We start from the raw sequence: 16,565 nt of genomic DNA, 5'->3' as shown, positions 1-16,565 counted from the left end.
TTTATTCTGCCAGAGTCATTGAAATTGAGTAATGCATGGATCCCTTTTAAGGGGAAAATATTTCTCCCAGAAATATTTCCCAACTGGAGAAACACTGCATTGAAAATAATATGATCCCGTCTCTAAGCACGCCCTTGGAAACCCAGTTTTGATCCCAGACGCATACGCACAGCTTGTTTACACACGAGACGAGGCGATCGACAATGTACTCACCTTACATTAAGAGATGAGTATTCAGATACACTCAAGGATGCATCTGCAGCGGGAAAATCACCAGGATAACCCACGTCCCATGACAGGCGGTTATCAACGGTTCCCTCGGCGCCACTGCCTCCACCGGCGCCTCGGCCCCAAGCAGAGCGTACAAAGCTAGCGTCTAGGAAGTTGTGTTATAAATATTTTAAGCATTAGCTTAAAGTATTAAGTACCATCCTCAGGGGTGGGCTGGGGGAGCTCAGAGCAGAACTTTCGGGTGCTTTAGCTCTCTGGGCCTCCACTCTTGCCCTTTTGTGGTCTTGCCTCTTGCCCTGCAGGGACTCCGCCTAACGACCCCTTCCTCCCTCCCTGCCCAGAGCCTTCCCACAGTTCGCCAGCACCCACAGGACAAAGCCAGACCACCAAGTTCAAATCCCAGCTCCACACCGCCTCATTGGGGGCGGGGTGTTACAGTGACTTTCCCTCTCTGAGCCTCAGTTTCCCCATCTATCAAATGGGTTAATGGGGAACTTAGGGAGTTACCCAAGCTTTTTGGTCTGGGGGGTTTTTTTTGGCTTAACCCTGGAAACACACAGGTATTGGCGGGTGGCGAAGCAATGATGGTGACTCTCACAGAGGGTCAGCCCAACACCCAAGGCTTCTCAGTCTCCGACCCAGCTCCCACCCCTCGCCTCCTTGAGCAGCGTGCGCTCGAACCTCACGTCTTAAGGCTTCCCCGCCTCCACACCCGCGAGACCGCACTCGCGGGACACGCCTGCCTTGGCCACGCCCCCTGAGACCCCGCCTTCTCTGGATCCCGCCTCCTAGGCCCCGCCCACGCAGGCTCCCCTTCCCTTCCGGACAGGCTTCTTGGTCCCGCCTCCCCAGGCTCCGCCCCCTCACAGTTCCTGATTTGCGCTTGCTCCGCCCACAGCGCCTCTGGCTCCCTAAGGCGCGAGGACCCACGTGGGCCTGCCCCTAGTACTGCCTGAAGAGCGAATCCCCACGCCTGGAGGCAACGGTCCGGCAGGAGTCCATCCCGCAGGCCACGTGTGGAGACGGTGGAGGGGCTACGGGGGGTCAGAGTCCCCGCGGGATGGGACGGCGGGATGGGTTCCCGTCGCCCTGCTCAGGCGTGGACGGGGCAGCCAGGTGCGCGCCGCGAGCGAGGAAGGCCCCCGGCGCAGGCCCCGGATATTTGGGTCCGCTCCGCCGCCACCGTCCCAGCCGATGGGTCGGGACACACGCTCGCGCTCGCGGTCGGCTGGTCGCAGGGGCCGAAGGCAGCGGAGCCGGAGCGGGAGTCGGAGTCGGAGCCGAAGTGGGAGCGGGAGCCATGGGCGGCGAAACCGACGTCGCCGGGACGACGAGGGGCGGCGCAGGAGGAGGCGCAGGAGCCGGGAGCGCGGGTAGGGTCGCCGTGTGAGCCGCGCTGGGGGTCCGGCTCCAGCCTCGGGGAGCTGGGAGACCCCCCGAGTGAGCCAGGGAGGGCTTCCTGAAGAAGGGCACCTCTGAGCACGTCGGAATTAACCGGGCAGCGGAAGGAAAGCCAGAGGCGTTCCAGGCAGGGCACCTGGTGGTTGGGAGAACGGCAAGAGGCGCCGTGAGCGGGGCGGAGAGGAGTCGATGCGGTCGGAGAGGAAGCGGGAGACCAGATCGTGCAGTCTTGTGTACCGTGGTGAAGGGTTTGACTGTGATTTGGAGGGGAGTAGGGAGCTGTGGAGGATTTTTAACCGGGAGTGATGTGGTCTGGATTACTTCCCAGAACTCCCGCCGGTTTTCGCGTGGGGAAGGGACTGAGCGGGTCGGCAGGAGTGACACCAGGGAGAAGGAAGATAGTGAGGTTGTCCAGGCAACAGATGATGATGGCCTTCAGGAGAGGGAGGCTGTGCGGAGGTACAGTCGGAAAGTGGGTAGATTTGAGAGGGATTTCCGAAGTAGAGGTGACAGCACTTGCTCATGGAGGTGGAGTGTGAGAGGGAAGGACTGTCGATGGCAGGTGGCAGGACTCCGTCGCTTCCTGAGACTTGGTGCTCAGCCTCCCCTCAGTCCACAGCCCTTTTCTTCTGGAGATGGGGCACCTGGCCAGACCTGGCTTGAGTCTGCCCTGGCACAAAGGAACCAGCACTGTGACAGGGCCTGACTCTCAGATCTGGGTCCTAGTGCGGCTCAGCCTATAACTGGCTGTGATACTCAGGCCAGTCCCCACCCCACTGTCGCCCAAGTTTCCTCATCTGTTCCCTCAGGATCACCCCGGGGCCTCTCCAGGCACGCACTGTCTCCCATCCCTCCAGCCTGTTCTCCACACCATAGCCAGAGTGGCTGTCGTCCGTCAGAGCTGATCACCCTCGAGGTTTGAGAAGGTGGCTTTTCATTTTTAAGTCTCGTAAGATCATTGCCACCGAGGAATTCCAGGAAGATATAAGCAGCGGAAATAGTGAAGAGATGGTTTAAACCAGGGCTTGGCAAGTTACAGCCTGCGGACTGAGAATAGTTTTTGCAGGTTTAAACGGTGAGAGGGAAAAAAAATCAAAAGAATAGTATTTCATGATGTGAAAATTATTTGGGTTGGCCAAAAAATTCATTTGGGTTTTTCCATAAGATGTTACAGAAAAACCAGAGCGGGCTTTTTGGAAAACCTGTGTATGAAATGGAAGTTTTGGTGTCCAGAAATGAAATTTAATTTTATTGAGCAAATCTATGTCCATTTGTCGATGTCCTTTCTGTGGCCCCTTTTGCATTATGACAGCAGAGTTGAGTGGTCATGCCATAGATCTTCTGGCTTTTTACAGAAAAAGTTTGCTAATTCCACTTCAAGGCCCCGGGGTTGATGTTTTAGCATCGGTTCACGTGTAGCAGTAAGTCTCGTTATTATCATCTTCTGGTTTCTAAGATTTTAGTTATTCACAAGAATCAGCCACCCTAGATATGTAATTAGGGGCAATGTTGTTTGTGACGATTTGACCACATTTGTAGTTTGTATTTAAGTATCTCAAAATAATTGGTTTTCATGGTGTAGATTTTTTTGACCTGAGCTTACTAGGTGGAGCATTTGACAAAATAAAGACAGTTAGTTGCCCAAAGGCCCCCAACATTACAGATTCTATCCCCAGGATTCGTACATCGCCTGCCCTGCTCGCAGTGCCCTTCCAAGGCTCTGTATTCCCACCAATCTTTTTTTTCTTTTTTTCTTCAGGTTTTTTTTTTTTTTTTTTATACTTTATTGCTGTAACTTAGGTATTATAAAGGCCACATATCTTTTTTTTTTTTTTGGCACACGGGCTTAGTTGCTCCGCGGCATGTGGGATCTTCCTGGAGCTGGAATGTGGGATCTTCCTGGAGCTGGAATCGAACCCGTGACCTCTGCATTGGCAGGCGGATTCTTAACCACTGTGCCACCTAGGAAGCCCCCTTTTTTTTTTTTTATAAATTTATTTTATTTATTTTATTGACTATGTTGGGTCTTTTTTTGCTGTGCACGGGCTTTCTTTTTAGATGCGGTGAGTGGGAGCTACTCTTCGTTGTGGTGCGCGGGCACAGGCTCTAGGCACGTGGGCTTCAGTAGTTGCAGCACATGGGCTCAATAGTTGTGGCTCATGGGCTCTAAAGTGCAGGCTCAATAGTTGTGGCGCACAGGCTTAGTTGCTCTGCGGCATGTGGGATCTTCCTAGAGCAGGGATCGAACCCGTGTCCCCTGCATTGGCAGGCGGATTCTCAACCACTGCGCCACCTAGGAAGCCCTTCCCACCAGTCTTAGTCCGGTTCACTCCTGCCTGTCCTGGACACCTTGTAAGCCCTCCCTGGATGCCTCAGACAGAGCTTATAGCTCCTGCGCCATCCGGCCTCCGCCTGCTTGCCCTCCCGCCCTCCACCACACTCACTCTGCTCCAGCCACACCAGGCCTGCCTGCTGCTTCTTGAACATGCCAAGTAAATTCCTGCCCCAGGGTCTTTGGTCTCGCTGTGCCTTCTGCCTGGGTCACTTTCCCCAGATCTCCCTGTAGCTCCCTTCCCCACTTCCTCCGGTGTTACCTCCTCAGAGACATCCTCTCTGACCTCTCCACGCCCTAACGCTACCATCTTGGTGGCTCGTGGCACCACCCAGCATCACACTGTGCGTACGTGCAGATGTCAGCCCCATGAAGGCAGGGCCTGTGAGCGTTTTGGTCCCTGCTGCGTCCCCAGAGCAGCTCCTGGCACCCAGCGGGCGCCCAGTATATGGCAGGGGGACGGCTGGCCAGCCGGCAGGCGGCAAGCAGAGCTCTGCGGGTTCCCCCTGCAGGTCGGATTCGGAGGAGGCGCGGTGGCCGCAGCGGCGAGGCAGGCAGAGCCGGAGCCCCCCGCCCGCCCGCCGGCGCTCCCAGGACCGCTCCTCTCAGTCTGACTCGGGTGACGAGCGGCGGCAGCAGCGGGGCCGATGGGCCCGGCGGCGGACACGCTCCTGGTCCCCGGGCTCCTCTGCGTCCAGCTCCGCGTCCCCGGGCCGCTCCCAGAGCCCTCGGGAGGCGGCGGCCCTGAGCCAGCGGCAGAGCCTGCAGGAGCGGCTGCGGCGGCGCGAAGAGAGGAAGCAGCAGGAGGAGCTGATGAAGGCCTTCGAGACGCCCGAGGAGAAGCGCGCGCGGCGGCTGGCCAGGAAGGAGGCCAAGGAGCGGAAGAAGCGGGAGAAGATGGGCTGGGGCGAGGAGTACATGGGCTACACCAACACCGACAACCCCTTCGGCGACAACAACCTGCTGGGCACCTTCATCTGGAACAAGGTGAGTCCCGGGCGGCTGCCGCCTCCGCTCTGCCTGCGTCGCTCACCAGGTCTCCCTGTCTTTCCGCTGGTTTCTGCTTCGTAGACTGGTTACAACTTGTCAGAGCCACTGTTTAGCGTTCCCAGCACACGTGCCCAGGTTGTACCTGGCCATTGGGAGTGTGTTTTTACCCGCACGTGCACACACAGACACACACACACACACACACCCCAGCTCCGCCAGCTTCTCCTGTGCTGTCTCCCGTGGTGTACGGTTTCAGGCACTCTGCCCACAGAACCAGCCTGACCTCAGTCGGGGTGGGAGAACGGGTTCTCAGCATCACACGCCCAGGGTGGGATTCTGTGGTCACCTCAGAGCTGTCACCTCATCCTCGAGATGGAGACTGCAGGTGGTCCAGTGGTTAGGGCTCGGCGCTTCTACTGCAGGGGCGTGGGTTCAATCCTGATTGGGGAACCAAGATGCCACAAGCCACTCAGCACGACCAAAATAAACTTTGAAAAAAAAAAACCCACAAACTTTACATCAGTCCCTCAGCTGCCAGCCAGGGCCTTGGGCACGTGGCTTAAAACAAGTTTCCCTCACAGTTCTGGAGGCCAGAAGTTCAAAGTTGGGGTGTCAGCAGAGCCATGTTCCCTCCGGAGGTTCTAGGGGAGAATCTCTTCTTGCCCCTTCCAGCCTCTGGTGGTCACCGGCCACCCTGGGCTAGTAGCTGTCACCCTCCGATCTCTGCCTCTGAGGTCACTTGGCTGTCTTCCCTCCGTGTCTGTGTCTTCACGTGGCGTTCTCCTCTCTGCGTCTCTGTGTCCAGATTTCCCTCGTCTTGTAAGGACACCAATCACTGGCCTAGGGCCCAGCCTGGTCTGGTACGACATCCACTAATCACGTCCACAGAGACCCTATTTCCAAATAAGGCCACGTGCACAGGTTCCCGGGTTGGAACGTGGACACATCTTAGTGGAGGAGGCAGTTCGACCCGACACAGCTGTGGGGGTGGGTGAGCGTGGTGGGCAGAGGTGGACGCTGCAGGACCTCCGGCTGGCCCCGCGCGCTCTGAGCGCACAGCACTCAGGGCCTTTGCACGTGCCATTCCTCCACCTGGAGCCTCCCCAGCCCTCCCCACGGCCGCTGCTTTCCCAGCCTTCAGCTCTCGGCTGATGGGTCCCCTCTTCTGAGGGCTTCCTGCCCCCTTGGTCCCCCAGGCCCCCCGCCCCCTTTATCAGGGCACTGCCTCTCCCTTCCTAGCACTTTCCTAACAGCTGTGAGTCACGTGCCTGCCGGGTGCTGGGTACCGTGTGGGCCTGCACGTGCGTCCGTGAGCGAGAACTCCCTGTCCCCGGGTGGCCAGCAGTCTCGGTGGGGAGACCGGCTGCAGATAAGTCATTTAGCTGAGTCCACAGCAGAGGGAAGGAGGGCAGGCGGGGCCGGGGGAGGTGACTGCAGTTTAAACACGTGGATCCAGAAAGGCCTCGTCGCAGAGGGGGCGTCTAAACACACGCCCCACTTCCTGGCGTGTGACTCCCGCGGGCGTTTGAGCTCCGCGGGGCAGGCTCAGTGCCCAGGCCGGGGCACACAGTTGGCCCGCGGTGAATGTGCAGTGGGCGAGCGGGCCTCGGCGCGTCTGTGAGACGCCCAGCCCAGCCTCTGAGGCCTCTCTAGTCCCGGGGGCAGGGCGCTAGACGGCCCGACCACGTGGATGGCATCACGCATCTTGTCCCCGTGTCCTCGGGGCGCTGGGCTGGCGGAGGGGGCAGGTGTGCTGTTGGACGTGGACGTGCCTCCGGGCCGAGCATTAGTTGAGGGCTCTGCGTGTCCGAGGGCTGGCTCTCCCCGTCCAGGCCCCCAGTGGCCGCAGAGCTGGGAAGCGCCGTCATTGTCGATCTGTGTGGCAGTGGCCCCGGCCGGGCTGCCCTGTGTCACACTGGAGGCGCGTTTTTCCGTGCGCAGGGGCTCCTTGGGTGCCCCTCGGAGCCGGGGGAGGTGACAGGAAGCGCGGGGCTGGGCCCCTGGCACCGCCAACAGTGGTGAGGTGACGCGGGAGGGGGTGCAGGGTCTCCGGGAGCCTGTGCCTGGGCCCCTCCATCAGGTGATGACACACAGGGAGGAGCCGCCCGCCGCACTCGTGGTGCCCCGAGGGGTCTGTGCGGGGGACCTCGGCGGCTGTGCTTTTGGAGTCCCCCTCTCGCTCCGCTGCTGGTTCTGCCCCTCCCCGCGGCAGCCGGGGGCTGACCTGCTGAGGGCCGGGCAGCACCCAGCTGGTTCAGCCAGACTTCTGTGTGAAATGGGCGTCAGCGGGCCTTGAGTAGGACTCCGTGTGTGCTCTGCTCGAGTCCTGCGGGGCTGGGGCTGCCTCTGCCCTGGATCTTAGCACACGGCTGGGGTGGACGGCGCCCCGGGATACTGGAGCGTACTGAACCGATCCTGCAGGCGATGGGGGCCGCGTCTTCCAGTGGAAGCCGGGGTCTGGCCGCGGGCAGGTCACTTCTCCCTCAGCCTCGCGCTGCTCGTCGACAGAGCAGGTGCTTTGGTCGGGTGGATCCCGCCTCCTAGACCAGCCCGTGGAAGGCTGTGGTGGGTGGTCCTGGGGAGGGCGACAGGAGGAGGCGTCTCTGCTTAGCGGGCGTGTGGTTGGCCCTTCCAGGCCCTGGAGAAGAAGGGGATCAGCCACCTGGAGGAGAAGGAGCTGAAGGAGCGGAACAAGAGGATCCAGGAGGACAACCGGCTGGAGCTGCAGAAGGTGGGGGCACCCCAGGCCACCCTCCTTCCCTGCCGAGAGCTCCAAGGCTGGCTCACCCTGGCCTGTGTCAAGGGGGACCCGATTGGCTTACGTGGCAAGTCCAGGGGACATTGGCTTCAGGCATGGCCGGATCCAGGGGCTTGGGCAGTGACTCCAGAGAGCTGGTTTCCTCCACCTCGGCTCTGCTGGCCTCCAGGATTTATTCTGAGACACTCCCTGCCGGGTGGCCAGGGTGACCCTGGCCGCTAAAGGCTGCTGTGTCTCTAGCAGAAAGAGGGCCGCTTCTGCCCCAGGGTCTGTCTAGAGCTTCAGGCATCCCTGGACCGATTCCTGTATCCAGGGCCAGGCCATGGGTATAGTCCCACCCCGACCCTAGGGAACCCCACAGCCTGGGAGGATGAGGACAGACCCGGGAAACCCCGTCAGCAGCCGTCCACCCTCATCCTCCCCGCGCGCCCCGCAGGTGAAGCAGTTGCGTCTGGAGCGGGAGCGGGAGAAGGCCATGCGTGAGCAGGAGCTGGAGATGCTGCAGCGGGAGAAGGAAGCGGAGCACTTCAAGACGTGGGAGGAGCAGGAGGACAACTTCCACCTCCAGCAGGCCAAGCTGCGGTGCGCCCGGCGCGCCTCCCACCACCCCGCGCCCCTGCCTCTGCACCCGAGCGAGGGCAGCCCAGCCTAGCGCCCCACATGGGCCCCTTGGCCCTCGGGTTTCCACCGCCACCTCCTCCTCAAGGTCCCTCCTGACTCCTTTCGGGCGATGCTTTCCGTCTGCTTCCTTCATCACACCCGTGTCCCCATGGGACATATGAACGTGCAGCTGAGCAGAGGCTGCCGGCTGCCCGGCCAGCCCCGGCCCACGAGGTGATTTGCTCAGCAGCCTCATCTGCATACAAGAAAAGTGAGGCTCCTGGGCTGTCAAAAGTTGCCGAGGGTCACGTGGGGTGTGTGGGCCCCAGGCCCGGCCCCCTGCTCACCTGGCTGCCCACCCGTGCCCAGAGGCTCGGACCTGCCTGGTCACGGGGCTCCCTGGGGTTGGACCAGGGCCAGCCTCTGACGCACGTCCCCACGCGCAGCACTGAGGCTGCAGGTCTTTCACCCCGGGCGGTCCTCTCTGTCCCCGCCCACCCGCTGCTTTTCAGACTCTGCCTCGCTCCTGTCTCTGCCCCCTTCTGGGCCTGTGTCTTCCAACTGACCTGTCTTGCTCCTCCACCTGATGCCTCCTCTTCCAGGAAGCCTTCCCTGACCGCCACTCACAGAGGGCTGGGCTCCTCCCTTAGCTCCAGTCAACCCCCAACGGCAGGGTCTTTAGGAGGGAAGACACATCCCCGCTCTGACACTGCCTCCCGCTCCCCGGCAGCTCCAAGATCCGCATCCGGGACGGGCGGGCCAAGCCCATTGACCTGCTGGCCAAGTACATCAGCGCCGAGGACGACGACCTGGCCGTGGAGATGCACGAGCCCTACACCTTCCTCAACGGCCTCACGGTGGCCGACATGGAGGACCTGCTGGAGGACATTCAGGTACTGCCCTGCTGCGCACCCCCCGCTGCTGCGGCCGCGCCCCAGCCCGGTGGGCGGGCCTTCACCCGCCGTCTGTGCCTCCGCCTCCAGGTGTACATGGAGCTCGAGCAGGGCAAGAACGCAGACTTCTGGCGGGACATGACCATCATCACGGAGGACGAGATCTCCAAGCTCCGCAAGCTGGAGGCCTCCGGCAAGGGGCCAGGTAACGCAGGCCGGGCCACCAGAGGCGCACCGGGCGGAGCCCTCGGGGACGCACCCGCGGGTCCAGGTGGCTCCACAGAAGAGTCCGGCTCTCTGCAGGCCTCAGCAGCCCCCCTGTGGTCGCGCAGGCCCTGCCGGGGCCTCTCTGCCAGCCGCCAGGGGGCAGCACTGGGCAGCGGGGGCAGCGGCCTGAGCGAGGGGCTCTCCCGCTGGGGTGAGGGCTCACCCAGCAGCGCCAGTGGCTTCCTTTCCACAGTCCTTAGCGCTTGGCTTCTGTGGGAGCGGCGCCAGCGGGGCTTTTCTGTTTGGGTTTCAAGTTTTCACCGGAGGCTGAGCGCGCGCAGGACCCGACGCCGCTTGGCGGGAACCCGTGCAGCGAGGCGTTCTTTTCTCGTCCGCCTTTCTTTTCCTCCAAGTGATCGCACGCATACATTGTAATTGCAAGGGAAACGAGCGCCAAAGCAGAGTCTCTCCCTGCCACCAGCCCCCACATACACACACACGCACATCACTGCAGCCCATTCTCTGTAGGACCGTCCTGGGCGCTGTGGGGTATGTGACAGCCTCCCTGCCCCACGCACTCGGTGGCTGGAGTCCCCGGTGGTGACAGCCGCAGATGTCCCCCGACGTGGCCCAGCGTCCCCTCGAGGGAGGCAGATTCAGCTCGGGCTGAGAGCCACTGCTGTATAAGCTCGTTAGCAACCACTGCAGTCCCACCCCTCCCGCCCCCCTGAAGCCACCAACGTTAACGTCCAGCTCCTGGGGCCTTGAGCCTGTGTCGCGGAGCTCTCACCTCCATCTCTCACTGCCCACCCACGGTGGCTGAGGATGAATGCCCTCCCTTCCCTGAGCCTGTGTAAATGCTGTTTTCTGCTCAGTTGGGGTGGTCGGGCAGTTTCCTTCCTCTTAGGAAAAGGGGGGCATCTTTTATCTTTGTAAGTGGTTTTGTTTCTCTCGACCCTCTTAGCAGGGCGCATCCTGTGATAAGTTCCAGAGAAAGGAAGGGACTCTTTGCCATCAGAAATGGGCGTCCATGGGAATTCCCTGGCATTCCAGGGGTTAAGATTCTTCGCTTTCACTGCTGAGGGCCCGGCTTCAGTTCCGTTCCCGTTCGGGGAACTAAGATCCCAAAAGCCACAGGGCACGGCCAAAAAAAAACCCCAAAACTGAAAACAACAGTAGCAAAAAAGAAATGCATGTCCAGAAACGTCTGGTGGCAGTGGTGCCGGCTGGGAGGGTGCGGCAGGGCCCCTGGACAGAATGGCAGTTACAGGCGTGGCTCTGGGCGTGCACATAGGCCACCGAGCAGCTTGGCCACCTGGGGCCGATGGGCGATCTCCCTGTCCCTTTTGTTGCATGGGGTGAGAAGACACCTCCAGGAGGATTGCGTGCAGGGAAGTGAGCACATGGTCATCAAGCATTCCAAACAGTGCCTACCCTTACGATACCAACACCTTGGCACGAGGACCCCACCTTCCCACTTCTCCCCGGGGGCTCAGACACCTGGGAGGCTCCCATTGGGCCCCCTGCCCCTGTCCCTGGGCCCTTTCTCCCCCACCACGGGTGGGTTGTCCACTGCCACCCTCCTGGGGCTTCCTGCACTCGCCCCAGCGGAGGAGCCCCCCTTCTTGGGACCCCACATCTCTCTTTTCTGTGGTTTGTGCCTTTGCGTGCTCCAGGAACTTCTGGAGAGAGGCAGGAAGTTGTTGGCGTCCCATGTGTCAGGAAATGTCTTCTCTCCCCTCAGCTGGTCTGGGTCTGGACCTTGGGTCAAAGATGTTTTCCTTCAGAAGCAGAAGCCCTGCCCCATGGCTGCGGGAAAGTGTGAAGGGACATTGCTCCGGGTCCCTCCCGTTCCCAGGCCCCTGCGTGCCTCTCCCACGGCCCCTCTCATGGCGCTTCCCTTTCCCTCCCCTTCTCCCCGCCACATGCCTCACTCCTCTGTCCCCTTTCCCTTGTGGAATGTTATGGTTGGGGTCCCAGGAGTCCTCAGAGAGCGTGTGTGTTTGTCTTTCTTCGGTCTGATTTCCAGGAGAAGAGGGGGAGCCGTGAGGTTAGACTCCGCTGTTCCAGGAGCCCTGCGGATGGCAGCCTTCATCCTTTTTTTTGTAGCTGGGAAATCCTAACTGTACAATAGGGCGTGCAGTAGGAAGTGGGTCCCTGTGGCCTCCCCAGCACCCCCCTCCCCCACAATACCTGTGGTTCCTTCCAGGGAGCAGCTCTGAGGAGATGCCTTTCCCCCACCCAAGCAGGCCCTCCCCGCTCCCCACGGTGCCGCCACCTCTCCTGAAACGCTGTCCCAGAGGGCCCTCAGCCAGCCCTCGCCAGCCAGCCCTGTTGGTGGACATTTGGGTGGCGTCCAGACCCAGGACCTGGCTTCCTTTAAACAACGGCATCGCACCCATGGCTTCTGGGAAAGCGACGCCTACGGTGGCTGCCTGTTTGGGCTGTACGCTTTCACCGGGGGCTCTGTCTCTTTGAGCGCGCCCGGCCTGGCTTGTGTTTGAGTTAGTGCGCGCTCTGCTTGGCTGGGTGTCAGGGGTGTCACCGAATTTGGTTTTGGTCCCATGAGGTGTCTGTACCTGCTACAGACTGAGGCCAGGCTGCCGGCCCCATGGGTCTGCCACTGCGGCCAGGGCTGCTTGGGAGCCCGGATGCTGATTCCAGGGCCCCAGGTTGGTTGGCTGAAGGGACTCAGGTCTTTCTTGACCCTGTCTTATCAGCCGTGACCCTCTGTCCACTAGCTGGGCTTGAAGAAGCCAGCTTTTGAGCAGAGAGCACGAGCTGGTCGTCTCCCCGGTGTTCACCCAGCCCAGTGCTAAGCAAACAGCAGCCGGAGCCCCGAGGAGGTCCCTGCCCTCGGGAAGCCGAGAATCAGGCATCCAGGCCAGGGCAGCAGTCTGGTGGTCAGGGCAGGCTTTCCAGTGGAGGGATGTTCTTGCTGAGGCCTGAGGGTGGATGGGGTACAGGAGGCGAGCTGGGTGGGGACGGCGGGAAGGACCCATCACGTCCAGAGGCCCTCGGGCGCCGCAAACCAGGAAGCTGGCCAGCTGGTGTGAGGGAGAGGTGGGGCCGGGCAGCACTGGCCTTGCCCTCGGGGGCCCCTCAGTCTGGAGGGGTGAGGACCTGGGCCCAGCCCCACGCTCAGCGGCCCCCACCCCGCTGCAGGTGAGCGGCGAGAGGGGGTCAACGCCTCGGTCAGTTCGGACGTGCAGTCGGTCTTCAAGGGAAAGACGTACAGCCAGCTGCAGGTCATCTTCCAGGGCATCGAAGGCAAGATCCGGGCCGGGGGCCCCAACCTGGACATGGGCTACTGGGAGAGCCTGCTGCAGCAGCTGCGCGCGCACATGGCACGTGCCCGGTGAGCGCCCGGGGCCTCACGGGAAGGCGCAGGCCAGCGCCCCAGCCGGAAAGCCCCCCGCCCAGCTCCCCACCCGCCTCCCTTCCGGCCTCCGCTGAGCACCTGGTGTTTGCTTCCCGCAGCCGGGCAGACATCACAGGAAGCCTCGAGGCCGCTGTCCCCGCCTTCCGCAGGCCCCCGCACCCCCGCGTGTGAATTCTCGGCGCGCTTGGCACTGCCGTGTACACACGGTTCCTGTCTGCCGCTGAGTGCAGTGGCTTCTAAATTTAGCCTCTTCCTCGCCTGTCCCCAGTCCTTTTCCCGCCCAGCGAAGCCCTTAGGTGACGCCTGCGTGTGAACACCGCAGTACAGGCACTGCCCCCTCCCCGTGTGCGCCTGGGCCGCGGTCACTTGCGGCCCTGAGCCTCCAGGTCCTTGCTGCACAATGGGGGGCCATGAGAAATCCTTGTGGGGAGCCTTCCCCTCGGCGTGTCAGGGTGACCTTCCGGCCTGCGTTCCAGGCTCCGCGAGCGGCACCAGGACGTGCTGCGGCAGAAGCTGTACAAGCTGAAGCAGGAGCAGGGCGTCGAGAGCGAGCCCCTGTTCCCCATCCTCAAGCAGGAGCCGCCGTCCCCCGGCCACAGGTAGGCCCGGGTCTGGACGTGTCCCGCCCGCCGGGACCGGGGATCCCGCCCGCTGCCCGCCCCGCTCAGCCCAGCTCTCTCTCGCAGCCTGGAGCCTGAGGACCCGGCCCCCACCGAGCCTGGGCCCTTGGAGGGCGGCGCCGCCGAGCCCGAGGCAGAAGAGGCAGCGCCGGCGGAGGGCGAGGCGGACGGGGAGGCGGTGCTCATGGAGGAGGACCTGATCCAGCAGAGCCTGGATGACTACGACGCCGGCAAGTACAGCCCGCGGCTGCTTACAGCCCACGAGCTGCCGCTGGACGCGCACGTGCTGGAGCCGGACGAGGACCTGCAGCGTCTGCAGCTGTCCAGGCAGCAGCTCCAGGTCACGGGTAAGGGGGCGGGGCGAAGGGGCGGGGCCAGGGCGGGGCTTCCCCTTGGAGGGGAACCTGCTCCTTCACCGCCCCCTCGCTCATTTGTTTGTTTTGCGCGAGACCTGCTGGTCCCCAGGACACAGGGATGGTGGCTTGCACTTCCCGTGCTCGGCTCTGCTCTGAGCTCCTAACACCGGCCATCCGCCCCGGTACAGGGGTCCCCCTGCAGGCCTCGAGCCCCCAGGCTCTTCGGCCACCTCGGCCAGGGACACGTGGTGTCTGGTGCCCACCGGGGAGGGCGGGGGGACTCGTGACGGGGAAAGGGAGGCGGGTGGGGCCGGCGTCCCGGTGAACGCGCCCCGCCCGCAGGCGACGCCAGCGAGAGCGCCGAGGACATCTTCTTCCGGCGCGCCAAGGAGGGCATGGGCCAGGACGAGGCGCAGTTCAGCGTGGAGATGCCGCTCACCGGCAAGGCCTACCTGTGGGCCGACAAGTACCGGCCGCGCAAGCCGCGCTTCTTCAACCGCGTGCACACGGGCTTCGAGTGGAACAAGTACAACCAGACGCACTACGACTTCGACAACCCGCCGCCCAAGATCGTGCAGGGCTACAAGTTCAACATCTTCTACCCCGACCTCATCGACAAGCGCTCCACGCCCGAGTACTTCCTGGAGGCGTGCGCCGACAACAAGGACTTCGCCACGCTCCGCTTCCACGCCGGGCCGCCCTACGAGGACATCGCCTTCAAGATCGTCAACCGCGAGTGGGAGTACTCGCACCGCCACGGCTTCCGCTGCCAGTTCGCCAACGGCATCTTCCAGCTCTGGTTCCACTTCAAGCGCTACCGCTACCGGCGGTGACGGCCGGGCGCCCTCCCAGACCGCTGCGAGCTGGCCGGGGGCGTGGGAGGCCGGCAGCCTCCCCCAGCTCTGGGCCTCCTTCTCGCGGGGCCTCACTTCCGGTGCGAATCGAGGTCCCTGCGGAGCCTGCCTCGGGGAGTCGAGGGGACCCACTGACAGGGCAGCCTGGGGGCACTGACCCACGGGAGGGGCCGCTGATGGCATTTTCAGAGTCCAGGGAACCGGCCAAGTGTCGCCAGCCCTCAGCCTTCCGACTGACGCTGAGCCCCACCCAAGACAGGCCCCGTGTCGCCCGCCGTCCGGGGATGTCTGAGCTCTGTGGCCCCCCACCTCGCCCCTGGTGCTGCCTGGGGTCAGTCTCCTCCCGGTGGGCTCGGAGGACACGTCAGCACCCACCATCAGCTCTGGGAATGTCCTTCCACAGCTGCCAAGTGCGGGAGCCCCAGGGTGGGGCTGTGATGCCCTGTCTGGCCTTTGGGCCTTTGCACATCCCTCTAGGCTCCTCCCAGCCACCACAGAGCCACCCTCCTAGTCCCCGAGTCTCGGACGGGGACAGTCGAGGGCCTGACAGGTACAGTCACTCGTCCAGACTGTCAGCGGTGCCCCAGGCAGGCCCATCCCAGAAACAGATGGCTTTTAAAGTTTTCTTACAGAGACATTTCCAAGCTCGTGGGAAGAAGCCTGAAGCGCCTCACACAGCCTCCCCCAAACACCCTGTTTCATCTGGAAACATTTGCATTGCAGGTTGTTTCTCTAAAAAGATTTTTTTAGGTGGGGGGGAAAACCTTGTTTATTTTCATTTAATCAGTCTACTTGTGAGGTGGCATGTGTTTTTAATAAACATTTTATTTTAGAGTAAGTTTAGATTTTCAGAAGTGCTGCAGGTAGCCTAGCGTTCCCGCACCCCACGCCCACACGCAGCTGGGCTGTGAACGTCTTGTGTAACCACAGCACACCTGTCACAACCGAGGCACCAAACAACCAAGAAGACCTTTCTAAAACAGCCGTGACACCTAAAAATAGTCAATAATAGCTCTTTAGGGAGCGCCTCGCAGTCTGAGAGCTGCCCCATCTCTGCCCCCCACCCTCAGCCTTACCTCCCAGAAGGAGGCACAGAGCTGCTCCCCTGGGCCAGGGGACGATGCTCCGTGGTGTCTGGGAACATCTGTGGTTGCCATGACCTGGGGGGCTCCCGGCACCGTGGGCGGGGGGGCAGGGTGCTGCACCACGCCCCCACAGGGCCCGGGACCCCCCCCCACAGAGAGTAATCCGCACCTGTGTCCACAGTGCCGAGATCGACACTCCGCCCGCCGCTGGGCGTCTCCCAGCCCTGGCTTCACCATGTCCCAGGGGCCTCGGTTCCGCTCTGGGCTCCGCTGCCCTGCCCCGCTCCCCACGTGCTCACATGTCAGCAGACCCGTTCTAGGCAGCAGGGCTTGGGGGCGCGGCAGGGAAGTGCACCTGGTCGGGGCACCCACTCCCCACGGCAGGCCCCGGCCCACCCAGCCAGCCTGGCCCAGGATGAAGCACACCCTGCACGCCAGCACTCAGGCCATACCCATCCCCTCTGGAACCCCCCACAGACATCTGTAATCAAATTGCTGACTGCCGGAGCAATCTCGGGATCCTCTGGGCAGCCGCAACCAGTTGATCCCTGGCCTATTCCAGTGTCATCACGTGTGGGACAGGCCCTTGGAGCAGGGCTGAGTCGGGAGGCACGTTCACGCCCAGCAGGGTGCTTGGGCACCAGATGGGTCAGGCCCTGTTCTGTTCGCAGAGCACAGGCTCCGTGTGGATGTGATGGCCCGGCCTTTAGCCGGTGTCACGTGGACCTCACACCAGCCCCACACGACATCATTTATGTCCATGTGGGGAAACAGGCCCACAGAGGCCCAGGTTCTCAAGCCTACAAAGTGGCAGTCAGGGTTAGAACCCGGGTTCCTCCAAGCTCCCGTTCCCAGC

General features: G+C 62.1%; 1 protein-coding gene across 1 annotated transcript; it reads left to right on the top strand.

Moving 5' to 3' along the window:
• Positions 1-1,351: 1,351 nt before the first annotated feature.
• CACTIN (cactin, spliceosome C complex subunit) lies at positions 1,352-14,738 on the top strand. The gene is made up of 10 exons (XM_057709940.1): positions 1,352-1,604; positions 4,477-4,951; positions 7,590-7,685; positions 8,149-8,294; positions 9,043-9,205; positions 9,296-9,410; positions 12,578-12,770; positions 13,271-13,393; positions 13,481-13,761; positions 14,113-14,738. The coding sequence occupies exons 1-10, from the start codon at positions 1,426-1,428 to the stop codon at positions 14,601-14,603; spliced, it is 2,262 nt and encodes a 753-aa protein (XP_057565923.1). The 5' UTR covers positions 1,352-1,425; the 3' UTR covers positions 14,604-14,738.
• The last annotated feature ends 1,827 nt before the right edge of the window (positions 14,739-16,565 follow it).

This window comes from Hippopotamus amphibius, chromosome 15, assembly GCF_030028045.1.
Source record: "Hippopotamus amphibius kiboko isolate mHipAmp2 chromosome 15, mHipAmp2.hap2, whole genome shotgun sequence".
NCBI classification, from domain to species: domain Eukaryota; kingdom Metazoa; phylum Chordata; class Mammalia; order Artiodactyla; family Hippopotamidae; genus Hippopotamus; species Hippopotamus amphibius.
This window is presented reverse-complemented; position numbering and strand designations above follow the sequence as displayed.